We start from the raw sequence: 18,291 nt of genomic DNA, 5'->3' as shown, positions 1-18,291 counted from the left end.
ATTACAAAATGGTCATTGGGGCCTCCGTTGAATTTTGGATTAGCAATTAGAATTTGAGGATGTCGTGACTCAATCCTCGAAATTGTGAGACAGATTTAACCATTTTCCAAAGTTTAATTGCTTCCTGAAGGGTAAATATAGCCCTGACTAGAGCTCCAACTCCAGCCCCACAGCCCATGCAGGATCAATGGGCAACGCATTTAGGGATTGTGATTGTGCTGGATAAGAGGATGGGTCCAACTGTGGTGATTGATATCTTTTCACTAATCCGTTTACATCTCCTCCAAATCCACCTGGCTTCGAATGAGCCTGTAATGTGATGAATTATGATTTAAATGCTAAAGCCATATTTACATTTTCAAATGTAGATAATTTATTATTGGACTGAGGCAAAAGCAGAGGAAATTATTCTGATATTTTGCTGAATTTAATTTGCATTTCTCTGTATTCAGTATTTAAGTACAGAGCATTTTCTTCAAATCTCATTGCTTTCCCCAGCAAACGGACTTTTTTGCTGAAATGTCAAAGACTGCATGGTAAATAGTCTTTCTGAATATTAAACTATGATTAATTTCTTAAATACCCCTTAATAATGGCTGATAGAGGCCATCCAGCACAGTGTGCATTTGTTTGGTCTTTGTTTACACTGGAGATGAAGGTCACCCCCTCATTAGTACAGCAGCGTCTTTTTTGATGTTGTGATATACATAGTAATCAAGTGTGGCTCACATCGGTAGTTACTGTTGACCTTTAGTTAAAAGCACATCAAAGTCAGTTTTTTTTCTAAACTTAATTATGTTTCAATAAAACTCCTGGTTTCATGTCCAGTGGACAGACCTCATTTAATCTGCTTTCATTAAGCTACAGTAACCCTGTATTTGCCCTGTGTAAATGGGCATGCGTCATCACATTCATGGGCCTATTAAGCCTCTATGCCCACATTTACATTTCAACATATAAATATATATAACATTTGCGGGGGGCTTTGCTGTCTGAGGTGCACTCATGTACATGCTGGCTTTCAGCTTTGTATTCAGAAACGCTGCTTGTCACGCAACAACACACTTTGGCACCTCTCACTTCTCTCTGCAACTACCAGGCATTTGCATGTCAATAACATCATTCCACCACTGTGCTTTTGGCATTTGAGAATTCTCTGCATGGAAGCCAAAAAGGTCTTTGAAAGGAAACCTCAGGAAGATGTCTTGTGCTTTGTTGAATTCATGAATGCATGATTTTCTTAAAATTCATCTCTACTTAATTGATCATCAATCAAATAAAGAACCATGTCTCAAGGGAAAAGGCGAGGGTATTGCCGAATTGTTGCATGTGAATTATGTGACATAAAAGAAAAGCTTTGATACTTTTAGATCTAAGCCTTTTAATTATTTTATGTGCTTACAGTAAGTCCAGAGTCTAAAACCATATTTTACCTGAATGTGTAAAAAAAAATCTCTCAGTATGCACATTGCTGCAGCAAATGCTAAGGCTCCTGCATTATTAGCTCATTAATTATACAGCCAGCATCTGGGTCATGTGTCTGCATCTTATATGATTCTCTGAGCCCTTTTACATTGAATGCTAAAGCTGATCTTTCAATTTTCACAAAGAACTGCAGCCTACTTACCTGAAATTAAAGCTCTTATTTTGCTTATTAGGCCACGAAAAGACTCATCTTCTCAGCTAACTTACATTATTTGTTGTGCACGTGGAAGTCTGTACTCACATGCACATGCACAAAGCTATTCCCTTTCACAGTGAGGCCCCATGAGTCTTTAGTTTGCTGTAAAAATATGATTAATTTTACATTCTTCTGGACAAGTTGATATGAGTTTTTGATCTGTGTCTAAAGAAAACATAATTTAAAATGTTGTGGATGAAAGTGGTGAATCACGTGCAATTCAGTGCGTGGCTTTGCTGCTTTTTGAAATGGTGCACAGCAAAGACTTTTGCACAGGATGATCAGCTTTTCAAAGGCCTGGCACTGAATGGCTTATGAAGGTCCTGTTTCTGTTTTATTCTCCTCAGTGGGAGATGGTGGATGGCTGTGACATCTGAAAGAATTTGTTTTTACTGTCTCTAGCAGGAAATGTCAGTCAGATAATAGACATTACTACATTGTAAATTACCCCCATAATCGCATTTTAAGATGTATACAGCACACAATTTATTTCAAATCACCTTGTGATTATCGCTCTTCTTTTTTTTTGTCTTTCCTTTGAAATCATTGTTTTGTAGAATAAGCTACTCTAAATGTATATCAAATGTGGTACTGGCTCTGCTATTTCTTTTCCAGGCCAACAACTGCAAGGTTGCTTAAATCCAGAAGAGAAAAGTCAATACTAGCCATATGAGCTGATTTTATAATGTGGTGCCAATGAACTTGGAACCATGATTGTGAGAGATCAACTCCCTGTTGTAATTACCAGCCAGACCTCAATTAACTCACAGCAAACCTCCAGTTCATCTCTATATGGTTGTTAAGTTTTAATAGCAGCTTTAAGAAAAATGTTTCCTTACTCCTTTTCTCTAATGCCCCTGTTGATCCACTTTGATCAATATTCAGTGGCCTGCATTCTGTTAATGCATTACATAAAGAAACAATTCAATATAAAGTTTAAACTAGAAGTAGTCATTTTATCCCAACTGATACCCTCAAAAATGCAATCAGTCAGTGTGAATGTAAATGCATTTTCTTACTGCCAGGAAGGTCCATGAAAGACACTATTTAGGCCAAAATGAACTGCAGTAGCAAACAGTGGTTCACATTTCAGGTTCTTGTCATAAACTCTGATATGCATTAAATACATAAAGCCATGCCAGCAATGTTCAGGTACCTTCCACTTTCCTGAATTTTATTAGAGAAGGATCCCAGAAAGCTAAAAATCCATCCTCCTTTACACTGTAAGCCAGAAATTGATGTTTGTGCTGCCAAGTTATACGTGCTGTCCTCACAGTTGAGCAGATGAGAGGAGCTGCTTGAAATACCTGCCGAATTCTCTTTGGTATGTTCGAGTGTGTCCTACTCACCGAGTCCATTCGAATAAGTTTCCTCTTCACAGGTGTAGGATTGGACCAACAACTAAACAACATTCAGAAAAGTTGCTATTAGTCATGCATAAGAGATACAGAATTCAAATGGTTGCTGACACTTAATGAAATCTTTGTTTTACTGGATAAGACACGATTCAAGATTCAAAATTTACTTTGTCATTTTACCTGAATACTCGTGTACACAGAGAAACACTTGTATACAGGGGTGTGTGTGTGTGTGTGAGTTTGGTTGGGTGGTAGGCAGCATCAAGATAGTAGCGGATCATGCAGAAAGTGTACAGTTTGGTCATTTCTTTTTCGTCACATCAGTGCACTATGACATGATTGAAGCTAAATGCTAACATTTAGTTTGTTTGGTTATTGTGATAATGTCATGTTATACTAGTGTTTGTACATCGACTTTTAGTTTGTTTGTTTGTACCACATATTACTTGTTCATTGCATAATTTTAAAACTTACATATTAAAGGTACTGACAATCACATTTGGTCGTGATTGCTATGCTAGCTACGTTAAATTTTAAGTATATTTTCTGATCTTATATGTAATAAGCTTATACGTAATAAGCTTTAAATATAAATTTCTTTACAGCAAAGACAACACAGCACACATATGCCTGTTAACCACTGTTTGCTAGCTTTAGCTATTAGTCCTAATGACAAACCGTCCAAGTCGTGGGAAATTAGTTGGCTATCCCTCCAATTCAATTATGTTGCCAAGATGGCAAACATTGAAAGGGAGAAGTTAAAGCTTTGCACTCTCAGCTGACTGCCAATCACATGTTGTCTTATTTGTCATTTGGAAGACACTTAGTGTATGCACTTAAAATAGCAATTCTGATGCAGGATTTAAGAGACAGCATATGCTAATGCATCTGATGTGTAATGTTTGCCTGTAGTTGTAGGAATCTTGTTGGCACAATAGTAGTTGATGTAAGTTGCCACTTTGTCGCTTCCACGTTAAGGAGAACAAGATCTACTTGTGAAGAAGAAGAAAAAAAATCAAGACGTGCATCTGTTATAATCTATGCCAAGGCGGAGGTTATATTTTCCACAGTGTTGGCTTGTATGTCTGTCTGTCTGTCTGTCTGTCTGTAAGTAACATAACTCAAACATTATTGACAGATTTTGATAAAAAATTTAAAAAAAAATGTCAGAAATGGAATAGGGAAGAAATGATTTTTGGTTTTGGGAGTGATCCAGATTATCATCTGGATCCAGGAATGTTTTTAAGAATTCTTCTGGAGTGCTTCTGGGTATATATTAACCTAACAAATTTCCTCCTTGCAATACACCAGATGGCCACAAGGCTGTAAATCGTCTCTGGCTCTAATAGACTCCAATTCGAAACAGTCTATGCTTCAATAAATCTTTCCCCTAAGTAATTATGGCATCATTAGCTTGATCCATTTTTCTGCTCAATGGTCCTTCTGATTCCATACTTTAACTGACATTCTTATAAATAAGTAATTTTATCCAGTCAGCTTTATCCAGTCTGCAGCGCTGCAACCTTTTCCAGATATGGTCCAAAATGCAAGCTGCAAAGACAATGTAGTTCACACACCACTTTTTATTAGTTGTTAAGATGAATTATTACTATATACATATATATACATATATATATATATATGTATATATATATACATATATATATATGTATATATATATATATACATACACACAAAATCGGTTGTAACAGTTGTGAACAGATTTTTTTTTTATTTCATTTGGTTTGTTATAAAGGTGAGAAGTTGGACATTTTTGGAATTTAATTCAGTTTCTGTAGAAAGACCTAAATTCTGCGCAGCCGCAACCTTGTTTGGAATAATAGGATCAGAATTATTAGTTGCTTAAAAATCTCAGCTTCTTAGTTTCACTAACCATGTAGATTTCTGTACAAAAGACATCTATTCAGTTTATCTCCAAATTTATTTTTCATCCATATGATAGTTGTAAAGACAAAAAATATTAGTGAGGAAGACATAAATACACTATAGGGAAAGTCTGGGTATCAGTAAACTCTGCAAGATCAATGAATTGGGAAAAATGAAAGACATTTCACTTTTTAATGTTTTAATTTTGATCCAACTTACAAAAAATATGGACGCCCAATAGAAGAAAACCATTAGATATTTATTGACATTGTTTATGGTTTATTAATTAGTCATTTAAACCCTTGTGAAAGTCATCCTCACCTTCTGCTATTTGGTTAGCAACATTTTGGAGTTTTGCTGGCAGTGATAGAAACACTCCATCAAGAGAACAGATCCCACAATGCAAACTGCATCTGTGGGAGCTTTGATAATGAGCAAGCCGTGTGTAAAGTCTTAATGTGTTTACATTCGGCTAGATTAGAGACGGACCCAATACTTGCCCCTGTGGTTCCTCAAAGAATCCCTGTGGGCCACTTGAGTGATTAGCTACTCTGAGTTTTGTCTATAAGAGCGTCCAGCGGGACTCAGCATGGATCAATAAGAGTTAAGATGATGAACTGTTTGGGAAATTTCTTTGTTTATGATTTTCTTTTTCCCTTTTTGCAAGCTCCTCTGTCCTTCCCATTTAATTGAGTTGGTTAGCTTTGATTAATATCCCTATAACCTCTCATATCCTTTCCTAAATAATCTTGTTTCCTAAAATGGATCCGACACACAGAGGCATGCATTTCAGAGAAAGTGAGGCAATATATAGATGTAAAAATGGGCCTGCTGCCTCTACTTGCAGCTTTAGGATTTCTAGATCAAATCTACCCCTATTATTTTAGTCACAAAGAGCAAACAGTTGTTTCAAGCACCGTCAGCAGTTAACATGGAGGCCATCATTTATTTGCTGTGCAGCCACAGAATTCATCTCAACATGCGCTCACCTGGAATCTGTCTTTATTTGGCCTGCCAAGCTCACCTCTCTGTGTTTCCTTGGCTGTTTGGCTGGTAATGATACTCATGGAAGCCTTTATTCAGTGGCCAAGAGATGGGATGGAGACATGCAGCTTAGCAGGTGGCTGCAGCAGCAGCGTCGTCATTGCTCACCATCTCCTTTTTGCTTCTGTATAAATTTGTCTGCATCACTGCCATGATTAGCAGTCAGAATGTGTTCTGTCTTTGTCCTTGATTTAATGCCAAACCTCATAAGTAATAATAACTGCTCAGGCCCTGTGTCTGATGGAAAAAGCAAAGCAAATGACGAGTGGGGCTTCTTTACTGTTATGGTGGCACCGACTCCCAGCAGGAGCCTTATGAGGCCACAGTTTGGTTTTGACATTTTGTGAATGTTACTGCTGAAACATGCCAATCTCCTTGATTTGATATGGCATGTTGCTGTTCGTCAAGCCCAGGAGCTTTAGTAAAGAGTGTTACTGTGAGCAAAGAGCTAAAGCATGTGTTTAGCTAAAGCATGGTTTCATTATTAAATTTGCTGTTTTGAAATATCTATTTCCATATTTTGAATAAACATTCTTAAGCAGACAATTTAGAGATGCTTTTCACATTATTTAGGGACACAGAAATCAAAAGGCAGAGCTTGACTAGAAATGGAGGCTTTGCACTGATGTAGAATGTTACTTTTCTAGTGCACAAGTGGAGGGTGAAGACATAAATTAAGTTTTTGGTATCACCTCTTACATTTAAATGAGTTCAGCTTAGATAACTGACTAAGAACATGAGTTTCTGCCTTCTTGTTTTCATCATGGTTCCTTTCTCTTATTCTTTCCATAATGCTACATTCTGCCTTGCTAATAATCCATTGGCTTTAGATTCAGATGCAATCAGTGGTTACAATTTTTCAGGTCAGGATGGCTTGCTTCATTTGAAGTTAGATGTTCCAGAGTACTAATGCAGCTTTGTGAATGCCTTTGTTGCAGACTAGTTACTATAATAACAGTGTGGAGAGTCAGATGCTCCATCTGCTCAGAACTCTCATTGGTTCCTTTTTTATCAGAGTCCATTCAGCCTCTCTCTAAGGGATGTCGGGGCGTAGGAGTACATTTGGCTCTGTGCTGAGACTTTTATTGCAATGCAGAGATCTCTCTGCTGTAGGAGAACAAAGGGTCTTCTAGAGGAAGTGTGCATTGCCGTAGGCTTGGACTAAAATAAAGAGGAATAAAGTCCGTATATTTTTTTCTACATATGGGATCAGTAAAGGGACGACTCACATGTTGTACCAGTGGGGCCATTTTGAATAATGATGAATAAGAATTGGACTAGCAGGATTTAACATGTCCCATTAATCAGGCACAGAAGAATTGGGGAGGAGGGTGTTTAACGGCATGTACTTTGTGCACTGCCGTCTTGCATTAAGGGCTAATAGCCTGACTTAGAGTCAGCACAGCACCCCACCCATCCTCCTCCTTCTTACCCATCCCCTCCTCCTACCTCCATCACCCCAGTTGTATTTATTATGGGCTGCAAGGCCACGGTGATGAGACGATCAATATTTCTGGGATGATGAGGGAGAACTCATGCAATCTCTCCCTCTCACTGTTCCTCCCTTGGCAGTGCTTCAGCAGGTAGAGAGATCAAAGCAGAGAGGACCTCTGAGATGCTGTTGGAGAAGAGACTGATGAAGTCCTCCGTGCTGTGTGTCCTCTAAACACACACACTCCATCACAATGCCCCGTGTCCTTGCTGTGTCCTGATTAAAAAGTTTGACCTGATGTATTTTATCTTGAGTAGAATTAGTGTTATCACGTGTGACGGTGCTGCTGTGTGCAGATGTAAACAGAAATGGCTGCAGTTAAAATTGGAATGAAACATCGTGTGCATGCGTAACTGTTTATTTATAGATTCATAGTATGAACTTTTGAATGCTGTGCGTTGATACACATCTTTTCTATTCAGGGAATCGATATGCAGTGCTCTTAACCTGCAGAAGTCATAATGAAAAAAACTGAGTAGCTGGGTTTGATTTAAGGTGAAAGAGTTTTTGTAAAGAACTTTACATTTTATGTCTGGCCAGCAGATATTTTTCATTAAGGTGTTCGACATTTTTCCCAGCCTTTTAGTTAAATGTTGCTAAAAAAAAAAAAAAAAAAAGGTTTAAATTATGGTTTTAGAGCTGTAAGGGTTATTGTGCTTGGTTATTTTAATAGCTATAGTTTGTGACATGTTATTCTATTTATTCCCTAAAATCATGTGAAGTCCTACAACCCATACAAGCTAATAGGTTAGTTATTCTCAATGTTTATACAACCTAAATGAACAGATTATCACTGCTACAGGTGGTGGGAGATCTTTTACATTGCATTAAATCTTCAGTGTGTTATATTACACACTGGCAGTTTATTAATAAATAAGTGACCAGGTCGTAGTAAAGATACTGTGGGGGAAGTGACAAAGATGTGTGATATACAGTTTTGCAAAACTAATAGGTTAGGGTAAGGCAACACGGTTTTCTGGTTAGCCATTTTAATTCTTTCCTCATACTACATTTCAGCAGCATAATGAATTAGATGTGTTCAGTGCATAGCAGGTGTGGATAACCGGCTGGTCAGTTTAACTCTGATTCTTTTTTCTATTTTGTTGCAGAACATGCAGACTTGATTTGGCATTGTTTCTATTACATAAGCAAAGGCTTTTCTGACGAAGACCATGGGTGTAAATGTTGATCCTACATGAGAACTTATTGCACAGATGGGCAAGTGTCTATATATACTTGCACCACTGTCAATTTTAGCTTTTGAACTGTGAGCTGATAGCAAGTTGAATAGTTTTTCTCTCTCTCTTAGCTTGGTGGGATGCAGCAACCATGATTTAGAAAAAAATTAATAAATAGGATACATTTTTGATTCATGAAATCAGTGGAGATTTCATTGTTGCCTCAGTCCCTTTCAGCTGAATTTCATAAAAGAGAAGGTGGAGTGCTTCTGCATGTCTTATTCTTTGCATGGTTGAGATTTAACTTGCATGGATTCAGTGATGGACAGTGCTCACTGAAAACGGTTTTCAGTCTTGTTGAGCCAATGCAGTGATTTTCAGCACAGAAGAATGTGCTTTAGATGCAGCTCTGCCTGCAGGATCAGAAATAGTTAGTAAAGGTTTGCTGCCATGTCTGTGGTGAACAAAGACCCTCAGAATCATGCAATGATATTACGAGTTTTAAATAAGTAAATACCCAAAGCATTTGCAAATGTATATTTAGAAAAATGATTAAAATGTGCAAACGGTCTTTTACAGAGTAACTTAACTCTCTATGATTTTCTCTCTTTCTTTTTCTTTCTTTCTTTATTTTTTTGACCAATATCTGTTTTTGGCCTTTTGCCAATTAATTTTTAATTAGATGTGAAATGTTCCAGAGGCCTTTTATAAAATGTGTTGCCGGCAGTATTTTCAAGATGAGTAGCTATCTTTAAAAAGATATTAAAATGTACCTTTATGCTTTAGAAAACAAGGTTTTAGAATTTTTTTTCTTTTTTCCATAAATAGAACATTATAATATTCATATGTTTTATGATAGCAGCATAGAGTTAAATTTAAAGGGTCTTAGAGCATTGGGATTTATTGAGGTCCCTTTGTGGTTGAGCTTTGTTTTAATTAAATGTTTTACATTAGCACCAAATAGAAATTTTGCAGTATTGGGGTTTGTTGCATTTACTTCACAAAAACAAGCAGAAACATGATGTTTTAATACTACATCTCATAATACCTTTCAACAAGGAGATATGGCAGTAAAGTCTGAGGTTTTTTAGCTCTTGTTCAGAAATCCCACTGAGTAGGGAAGGGACTTTGTCGGTATGACTTCTCTAGCATTTTAAAGCCTTTGCCAGCCTTTGGCCCCCAGCAATTCATGCCTTTTAGTCCGCAGATTGGACATGGATGGCTTTTTCTGTATTATAACACAGCAGGCTCTGGTTGTGCAGATGTTTCCAAGCAGCAAAGGCCACTACACACATTTCATTTACTAGTATCAGTAAAGGTGGGCTCATCTGTTGTGCTAAAAAATGGATGTATATATTGTTTGTGAAATGAAGATTTTGATGTACAACTATTCCAGGAGCAGGTAATCTGTTGAGTGTCGGATGCAGCAGATCAGAATAGCTGCCTCATGAGAAGAGTACCTCCAGGAACGTCAGGATTGCTTTCTCTCACTGGTTAGAGGGCTTCCGATGGGTGTTGATACATTATAAATCATTTACACAGTCATTTTGGAATGCAATATCCTCCTCTAAATGCTGGCTTTTCTTCTCCGTGGTTATTAGAGCGCACGCAGCAGTAGGCACACAAGGCTGAGGGGGACCCTAAGCCAGAGAAATTGAAAATTGATCAGGCAGTATGAGAAGGTTTTGTTTCTGGCGCCACTGGTTCACCCTGGGATTGTTGATTAGCATTAACTGTCACTGAAGGCACCTGTGCTGCCTGCAGCTACAGCTCCCTCTGCCCCTTCCTCTGTACATCCCAAAACGTGAGCACTTGTAAGAGCAAACAAGAGGGATGAAATTTAATTTCCAATGTGTTCATTTCCACACCAGAGGGAGATGCAGAGAAAATGCTCCATGACATTAAACAGGACATGAAATTTTTATCATGTTATTATGTTTCTGTGTTCCCTCCTGCTGCTGGATTTAACATTTCCTTTAAATATTTCTGTTTCTTCCACAGATAAATGTCAGCCTTTAAAGGAGAGAGTAATTACCTGCTGACAGTTGATCCCTTTCCTTTTTCAATTGTCCTATTAGTATTATTAGGCACATCCTGACAAGTTGCCCCACAGTTAATTGCAATATGGATTGATGATGGCACTAAGAGCTCTGTCATGTTTATGTGAGCTGGTTTATGTCATGACAGAAAAGGACTCCAGAAGTCAATAAAAATGACTGACTAAAAAAGGTGGGTTGTCAAGAAATTGTCATTAATTTTCCTGTCCTCCTCTTTTGCAGCACTGGCTAGAAGATCTGACAAGCGCACAGAGGACAGTGACTAAGGACCTTGCTGCGAGAGGACCTTCATAACTGTGACTCTTTCTCATCATTTTTGAGCTTGTGGGCTCCAATATCACAGCTGATGACTGTCCCTCAGGAGGTTGGAGTACAAGGCTTAACAGCAAGCCTGTGTGTTTGCTGAGGGGGGCGTGCCCCAGCTTGTATGTTGGTCATCTGCACTTGCTCTTGCTCACAGGGACCATGTGGTTTTCTCCAAGGAGAAATTGTTTCCCTTTCCAGAACTGGCATGGTGCCTACAAATACACAAATTTCTGTGTGTCTTTATGGGTTTTAAGTTTTTGTTGGTGCTTTTCGGGCGTGAGAGGTCAGAACTACCACCCCACTGTGAACACGCAGTACGGGAAACTCCGAGGGGTGAGGGTGCCACTGCCTAGTGAGATTCTGGGACCGGTCGACCAATATCTGGGGGTCCCGTATGCTGCCTCCCCCGTGGGAGAAAAACGTTTCATGCCCCCTGAGCCTCCTTCTTCCTGGTCAGGAATCAAAAATGCCACCCACTTTGCTCCTGTCTGCCCTCAAAACATTCACAATGCTGTGCCAGAGATCATGATGCCAATATGGTTCACTTTCAACCTGGATATAGTTACCACATATATACAAGATCAACATGAGGATTGTCTTTACCTAAACATCTATGTTCCGACAGAGGATGGTGAGTGTGTCGAGTATGAAACCAAAACTCTCCTTCTCCTTTCTCCTGTCTTTGCTTCCCACTCCTTCTGTCTTTTCTCCTAAACTTTGTGTCACTTTTGTTTTTTGCGAGGAGCATGACTTATTGTCTGGCGCATGCTGTGTCCGTGTCCATCATCTCAACCTTTCATCTTGACTAGATCTTTCATTTAGTCTTTCATCAACTCTCCCCTTCCATGCCACTGTTAGAGGTTCCTCTTTTGATGACTAAATGACTTTACAATATGAAACAATAGAAAAGTAAAATGAAATCATACAAGACATAGATTGGAAATACTTGGTGCACCTTCCCTCACTGTCTTGATTGTTCTGGGGATATTAGCTATAGTAGCCTGCCTCATTAGTGAATGATTTCCTATAGGGTTGGTGAAATATTCTGTCTGGTACACGAGAGGCCTGTGGCATCAGCCTGACCTATGTAAGACCCTTTACTCTCCATTCTTTATACAGTTTGTCCTGCACAAAGTGCATTACTAGAGCAGGTTTGTACAAAAAAAAGCACATACATTGGAGAATTGGAAGATTGACAGTGCTAAAAGTTTTGGATTTCTGGATGTTGACTCTTTAAATGGCCTCCATTATTCACAATTTAAAGGAGAGCCACACAGGAAAGTGGGCTTGAAATGTTAAGTGCTCTGAAAATCAAATGGGCAACTTTAAATAACATTTTCTTTTAACAGAATGTGAGCTGAAAACTTTGAAAACTCCAGCCTCTCTGTCTTCTGTGTGGCTGTAATGGGTCTTAAATAGAAGTGCATGTGAATATGGGCTTCTCGTGTCCCGAGGTGCAGCAAATTCATTCCACCAATTTGGAATATTTCTGCAGCAACACCCCAGATACTGTTCAACAGGTCCTCTGTTGTTCTTGTTGTTGATGAAGACTGGGTGGGTGGTTGGGTGGGAAGGGAAGGAGGGAGAAGATGGGGTCTGACTCAGTCTGAGCTGTTGCATGTCACATGGGATCTTTTCCAGAGCTCTCTGTTATTTTGTAGTTTTTCCATTCATTTTACAGTCAAAAGAATATCCAAGGAATGTGCGAGGAAACCCAACAAGAAAATATGTAGAAAAGGAGGTATGTAAAAATAAATAAATAAATAATGACAGCACCGAATGAGAGAGAAGGAACTGAGAGAGTGAAAGAGTGAAGAGAATGATGGGTGCTTCCTTCCAAAGCTGCCAGTATCCCCATCCACCAACTCCAAATTCGAAGTGCTAATTGGGATGAACGTGGGACTTGTGACTCAGCTCAACTTTGACATAAGTGTGAGAGATGAGTGAGAGGTTGCTGCGTGCGTGCGTGTGCATGCTGTAATGTGCTTTGCTGTGAGAATGTGAGTCAAGAAGAGAGAAACCAGGTCACAAAATAAATAACAGAGCTTTGCTGGACGATTGATTGTGATGTCTGATGATAACATTTTTACAACATTGTATGACTTGTTCAGTTTTAAAATTGTTTTTTACACACAACTGTTGATTAAATCAGAGGCATGAGTGCTACTTTGAACACTTTTCATTTTTAATATTATAGCATAGTATTTTATTTGGAATGCAAAGAAATTTAGAGATGTTTCAGACTACTATGACTGCACGTAAGACTTATTGAGAGTATTTGTAAAACACAGCATTAAGGCATTAGCGCTGATTTAATTTACACAAAAAAGTAGAAGGCCACCTGTCTCTTCAGTTTACCACCCTGAAATTGCTCAGATTGGGTGTGGTGAGGTTTTTATTGATGGCTTTCAACTATCCATGAGCCAGTTATTCACACAACCATGGAGAAGCAAAGCCTATTTCATTGGCAGCAGCTAAAATATCACTGCTGTAACCAAAGAGGGCTAATTTTCTTTGCTTGCCTAAAGGCTACTCCAGCCTTAAGATTATGATCCTGAGCATATCTCACACTACAGTAAAGCTTCGCTTTCAGCTGGGAGACCTCTGCTGTTGATTTCCACAGAGGCAGTAGGCAAAAATTGCCCTCACTATGTGAACTCGTACATCCTGCTTTGGTAAACCAATTTTGTTAGAGACAGACTGGCCCTTCAGGCACTTCTGCTTCTGAATTAGTCCCAGATGTGGGATGTACACAGAAATATCTATTTAATATTCCCCTTCCAGTTGGATTTTTTCAATTATCTCCTCCATGTTTGGTAATGAGAAAATATGTTATCATAAGTTTCATGTGTTGGTTTTCTGACATGTTACTGTGCAGAGGTGACAGTGTAGTTTTTTTCTTTCTGTTTGCAAATTGTATAATATTTAATTTTTTGCTAACTTGCCCTCCACCCTTTAAGTCTTCTGTTAATCTTGGTTTATGTTGGCTTACATGTCCAAATGAAGGCAATGTAGAAGGCAATCTCTAAAGCAATCTTTCTTTTTTGGGAAAAAAAAGTTTTTCTGTTTTGTTTTTTTGTTGTTGTTGTTGTTTTTTTATGAGCCAGGGTAAACAGTGTTTGAATTCATAATTTCCCTCGCTGAAAATTAAACCTTGCCATTTAGTCTCACTGCATACATTTGTTTGATAAAATCAAATATATATGCATTTACGGTACCAAATGTTTGTTTGCAAGTGCACATATAGAGACTGGTGATAAATTAAAAGAAATAACAAAGTTTTTTAATTAAATACAGAAAAAATAGAGTACTGAAATTTGTACAGCATGAAAATAAAAGCCATTCAAACCCCCTTGTGGCCTGTGGGGTACGGTCTCCCTGAAAGAGGCCACTTCCATCAGGATAGAAAAGCCTTATCAGAGAATAGAGTGGGAGAAAAGAGATTATTCACATTCAGAAGACAAGTGGACCTAAACCACACTAGCAAAGCGCCTCCCTCCTCCTAACAGAGGCCCCAGTCTGTTTGGGATTAAGCTTTCCTTTTAATTTATCACCTATCTGTATAAGAAACACACACCCATTTGTAAGGTTGTTTGTTTTCTGAGTTTTCGAAGTCTTCAATACAGCCCTGTTAAGGCAGCAGAGTCATACACACTGTGCACATTCAAAAATAATAACATCTCAGTGGCTTTTTCTCTGTGTCTGATTGATTTTCAGAAGGAAAATTATGTATGTATTGATGAAATTCTTGTTAGATTGTTGCCAAGCAACAGGTGCAGTTGTGACAGAAGCCTTCTTACCTAATATGACAGCTTTGTGTGTGTGTGTGTGTGTGTGTGTGTGTGTGTGTGTGTGTGTGTGTGAGAGAGAGAGAGAGAGAGAGAGAGAGAGAGAGAGAGACCACTGCAAGGTTCTTATGTACAATGTCATAAAGTATGATGTCTTACACAATATTGTGCAATATGGAAGCTACATAAGCACAAAAGTTAAGGATATTTGTGTTTGGTTGATTATTCCCCCCCAATCGTGTTTCATTGTTAGGAATCATGATTAATTACCTTCACAGTGAGGTATAACTTGTAAGGGTTATATAAAAGTACATATTTTTATATTATACATATATAAAGTTATACATATATAAAGAAGGTAAGTTGCACACCAAAATATTTTAGATTTTGTTCAATTCATGAGTGATGAAGATGTCTAATACTGTCTAAACCATTGGTTCACAATTTGATCCCAACAAGTCATCCATCTACATCTACTACCATCTTCAGTATGCTCATAGCAACAGTAAAACCACTGACAGGTTACGTGTCTAACACTGCTTATCTTGTTACAATGAGATGTTCTGCGGTGAAAACTTGCCCTAGCATTCATGTGGATGTTACTTTGACACTTCCCATCCACCTAAACATTTCTTTTTTTTAACAATGTACAAGACAAACATGACAAGACAGGGTTTAGGTAACAATAATGTAACAGAATGTGGTGAAAAACTGTGTGGATGTGAGAGTGTCTGTTGGATTATTATTATTATAACTAACAGACTAAAAAGGGTAAAAAGGGTTGCTTTGGGGGATCGGAGAGAGCTAACCCACTGCATTATGGCCCCCTAAAACAGCCCCCCTGGACTGAAGGGAGGGAGCTTGTTTATCAGGGATCTCACAGTTGCTAGATTATCATTAATTAATTCTCTGATCTGGGATCCTCTCTCGCATAAACACAGGTCCATCAGCACTGTTCCCCCCGAGTGGGCCCCCAAACTCTCCAGTCACATAATAATAATAATAATAATAATAATAATAATAATAATAATAATAATAATAACCAAGTAATCAAATAATCACTGTAGAGAAATTAAAAGTAAATATAAATAAATTTTAAAAAACATAAACACATGGATAAATATCTGATGCTTTGCTAATAAAAGGAACAACACTAATTATTACTTAAGCTAATAATTGTAACTCTTGGTTCATTGAATTTTATCTTGTAATGTGTGTGGCCTCAGTCCCCAGTTGTCTGATTTAAGATTAAATAAGTTAAAAACGGGTCCCAGATGTCATTGAAAACAGATGTGTTATTATTGTGATTGAATGTATTCTTCTCCAGTGTTCTATGAGAAGGTTGGTTCAGTGACTAAAATTCAAAGAATTTTTTTATTTTTATTTCTAGTTTAGAAGTATTGTTTTGTTAGCAGTAGTTACTGTAGATGCAGCAGATTTCTATGTTTGATTGGACGATTGTCAGCTTCTGTGATATTTTCAAATAAACAGAGGATTTGTGATAGAGGGATTCAGCAGCTCAGAATAGTGGAAAGTTTATGAGTTGCTGTTGTCCAGAAATTGGTGAACCGTTAAATTTGTATTGCTGGCATAGAGAAAATATTGCAGATCTTAGTCCAGAAGTCAGAGTTGGGGGAGAAGGTGAGTTTGTGTTACCATTTAGCTGTTGAAAGTGCTGCTGCTATGTCAGAGTTGAATATGACTGCATATAGTTTAGATATTAATTTAGTTGAGATGTTATTTTGATTATTTCTTCTATCAGTTTAGAAGGCTGTTATGGGTTATTAGTGATATTTAGCTTTATATCTCCTTATTATTATTAGTGATATTTATCCCAAACTTCTGGACCAGTGCATTGAATGATACGATTATTTTAAAATAAATGAAGGTGAGTAATTCCTTTTTGCGGCCATGATGGAAAGTGGACAGGGTGGTTGTACAGTTGAAAATCCAGATTGTGCCAGATTGGGATGTATTCACATGGTGCTGAAAGGGATTTTATTATTTTGTTTACTTTCCACCAGGCTGTCAGAGTTGATTTTTGTCATTTTGTAGTCATTTATTTTCTTGATTGAACTGGGTAAAAAGAGTAAGTCTGAGAGTAAAGTATTATTGCATTGGTTTGCTCAAATTAAATCCATGAGTTGTTGCGACTGTCATCTTGAGTTCACCTGTAGTTGGTCTGTTAAGTAATGATGAAAGCGAGGGTGCATCTCGACCACCTAAAGATTTCTGTTTTTGTAAAGTTTTCATGGAGATTTTAGATTTTTATTCTTCCAATAAAATTGTGATATGAGTGAAGTAAATAATTTAAACCATTTGGAGTTAATGGGAGAACTGCAAACAGGTAGTTGATTTGTTGTAATATTTTCATTTTGATTGATTCATTTTCATTCTATCTTGTTTAACAGTGGGACATAATTAGGATATAAAAGCTCAGACAGCCTGGGGGAAATATTAATGCCTAAATATCTAATATCACCCTAAATATTGCTAGCATTTAGTGGAAGAGGTTTATTTTGAGCTGCAGAATCTCATGCCCCTTCAAAAAGTGGTAGTATTGAAAGAGCACAATGAACACAAAGAGTCTGCTGTATTCACTTAGCCCCCAACCTCCCCACATGCCAATTTGATGGGATCTGATGCCATTTTTGGGAGGCAGTTTGCAAAGACTGTACCTCAGAGTGTTTTAGCAATATGAGGAGGGCCTACTTGACTTTAGCCAGGTGGTCATAATATCATTGCTGAATTGTGCAAGGAAACTATTTGATGATTTGATATAAAAGATGAGGCTCATTGTCCTCTTTTAGCCTGAAGGAAAGCCTTTAAAATGTTCAGTACTGTTTTGAAAAAAAGATCAAAGAAAGATTCTGCTTTAAAAAAGAAGAAAAGAAAAAAAAAAACTAGTGAAAAACATGAAAATGTAGTTTAATACCATCATAGTTTGTTTTTATTTAGAGCAAAGGTTATTTACCTAATCTTCACAAAGTAGATTTAACAGAGCATTTGTCTTTATTCATAAACATTAGGCTTACACTGGCCATGATATTTACAGAGACAGTAGCTTTTTATTTTTTTTTTTTTTTTTTTTTTCCTGCCAGGCTACAGTAGCATCATCTATTCAAAATGTCCGGGCGGGTAGCGGTTGAGGTCATGAGTAGGTGATCTGATATGCAGCATCAGCATTGTAGCCCACTACTCTCTCTCAGTGAAGTGGACTAACAGCAAGTATAAGGAGAACAAAGTGGTGACAGAGCTGGAGAGACAGGGGAGCCTTGGTTATACCACTCAGTCATTTTCTCTGAGTTAAAGTGAATGGAGTGAAGAGAAGGGTAATGATGTGCAGGGACTCAGCTAAGCACAGCCTCACACAGCTAAATCGGCTTGAGATAGGTCAATTTTTTTGAGAGGACAAACCCAGATGAGGTCAGTCTTTATATTTATAAGAGGTTTAGATTGTTAAATAGATTGAGAAACTTTAAGAGATCAGTAAAGCACAT

The 18,291-nt window shown here is 37.8% G+C and overlaps 1 protein-coding gene across 2 annotated transcripts in view; it reads left to right on the top strand.

The window, feature by feature from the left end:
* The window catches only part of nlgn3a (neuroligin 3a), a 129,451-nt gene that overhangs the window by 13,452 nt on the left and 97,708 nt on the right, over positions 1–18,291 (top strand). The window contains exons 2-3 of one of the 2 annotated variants that reach the window (XM_041991031.1): positions 10,920–11,634; positions 12,685–12,744. In XM_041991031.1, the coding sequence (XP_041846965.1) occupies positions 11,163–11,634; positions 12,685–12,744 (532 nt within the window). In that variant the 5' untranslated portion in view covers positions 10,920–11,162. The remainder of the gene's footprint in view (positions 1–10,919; positions 11,635–12,684; positions 12,745–18,291) is intronic. The other variant, XM_041991032.1, reaches the window with a different exon arrangement.

This window comes from Melanotaenia boesemani, chromosome 7, assembly GCF_017639745.1.
Source record: "Melanotaenia boesemani isolate fMelBoe1 chromosome 7, fMelBoe1.pri, whole genome shotgun sequence".
Classification (NCBI taxonomy): domain Eukaryota; kingdom Metazoa; phylum Chordata; class Actinopteri; order Atheriniformes; family Melanotaeniidae; genus Melanotaenia; species Melanotaenia boesemani.
This window is presented reverse-complemented; position numbering and strand designations above follow the sequence as displayed.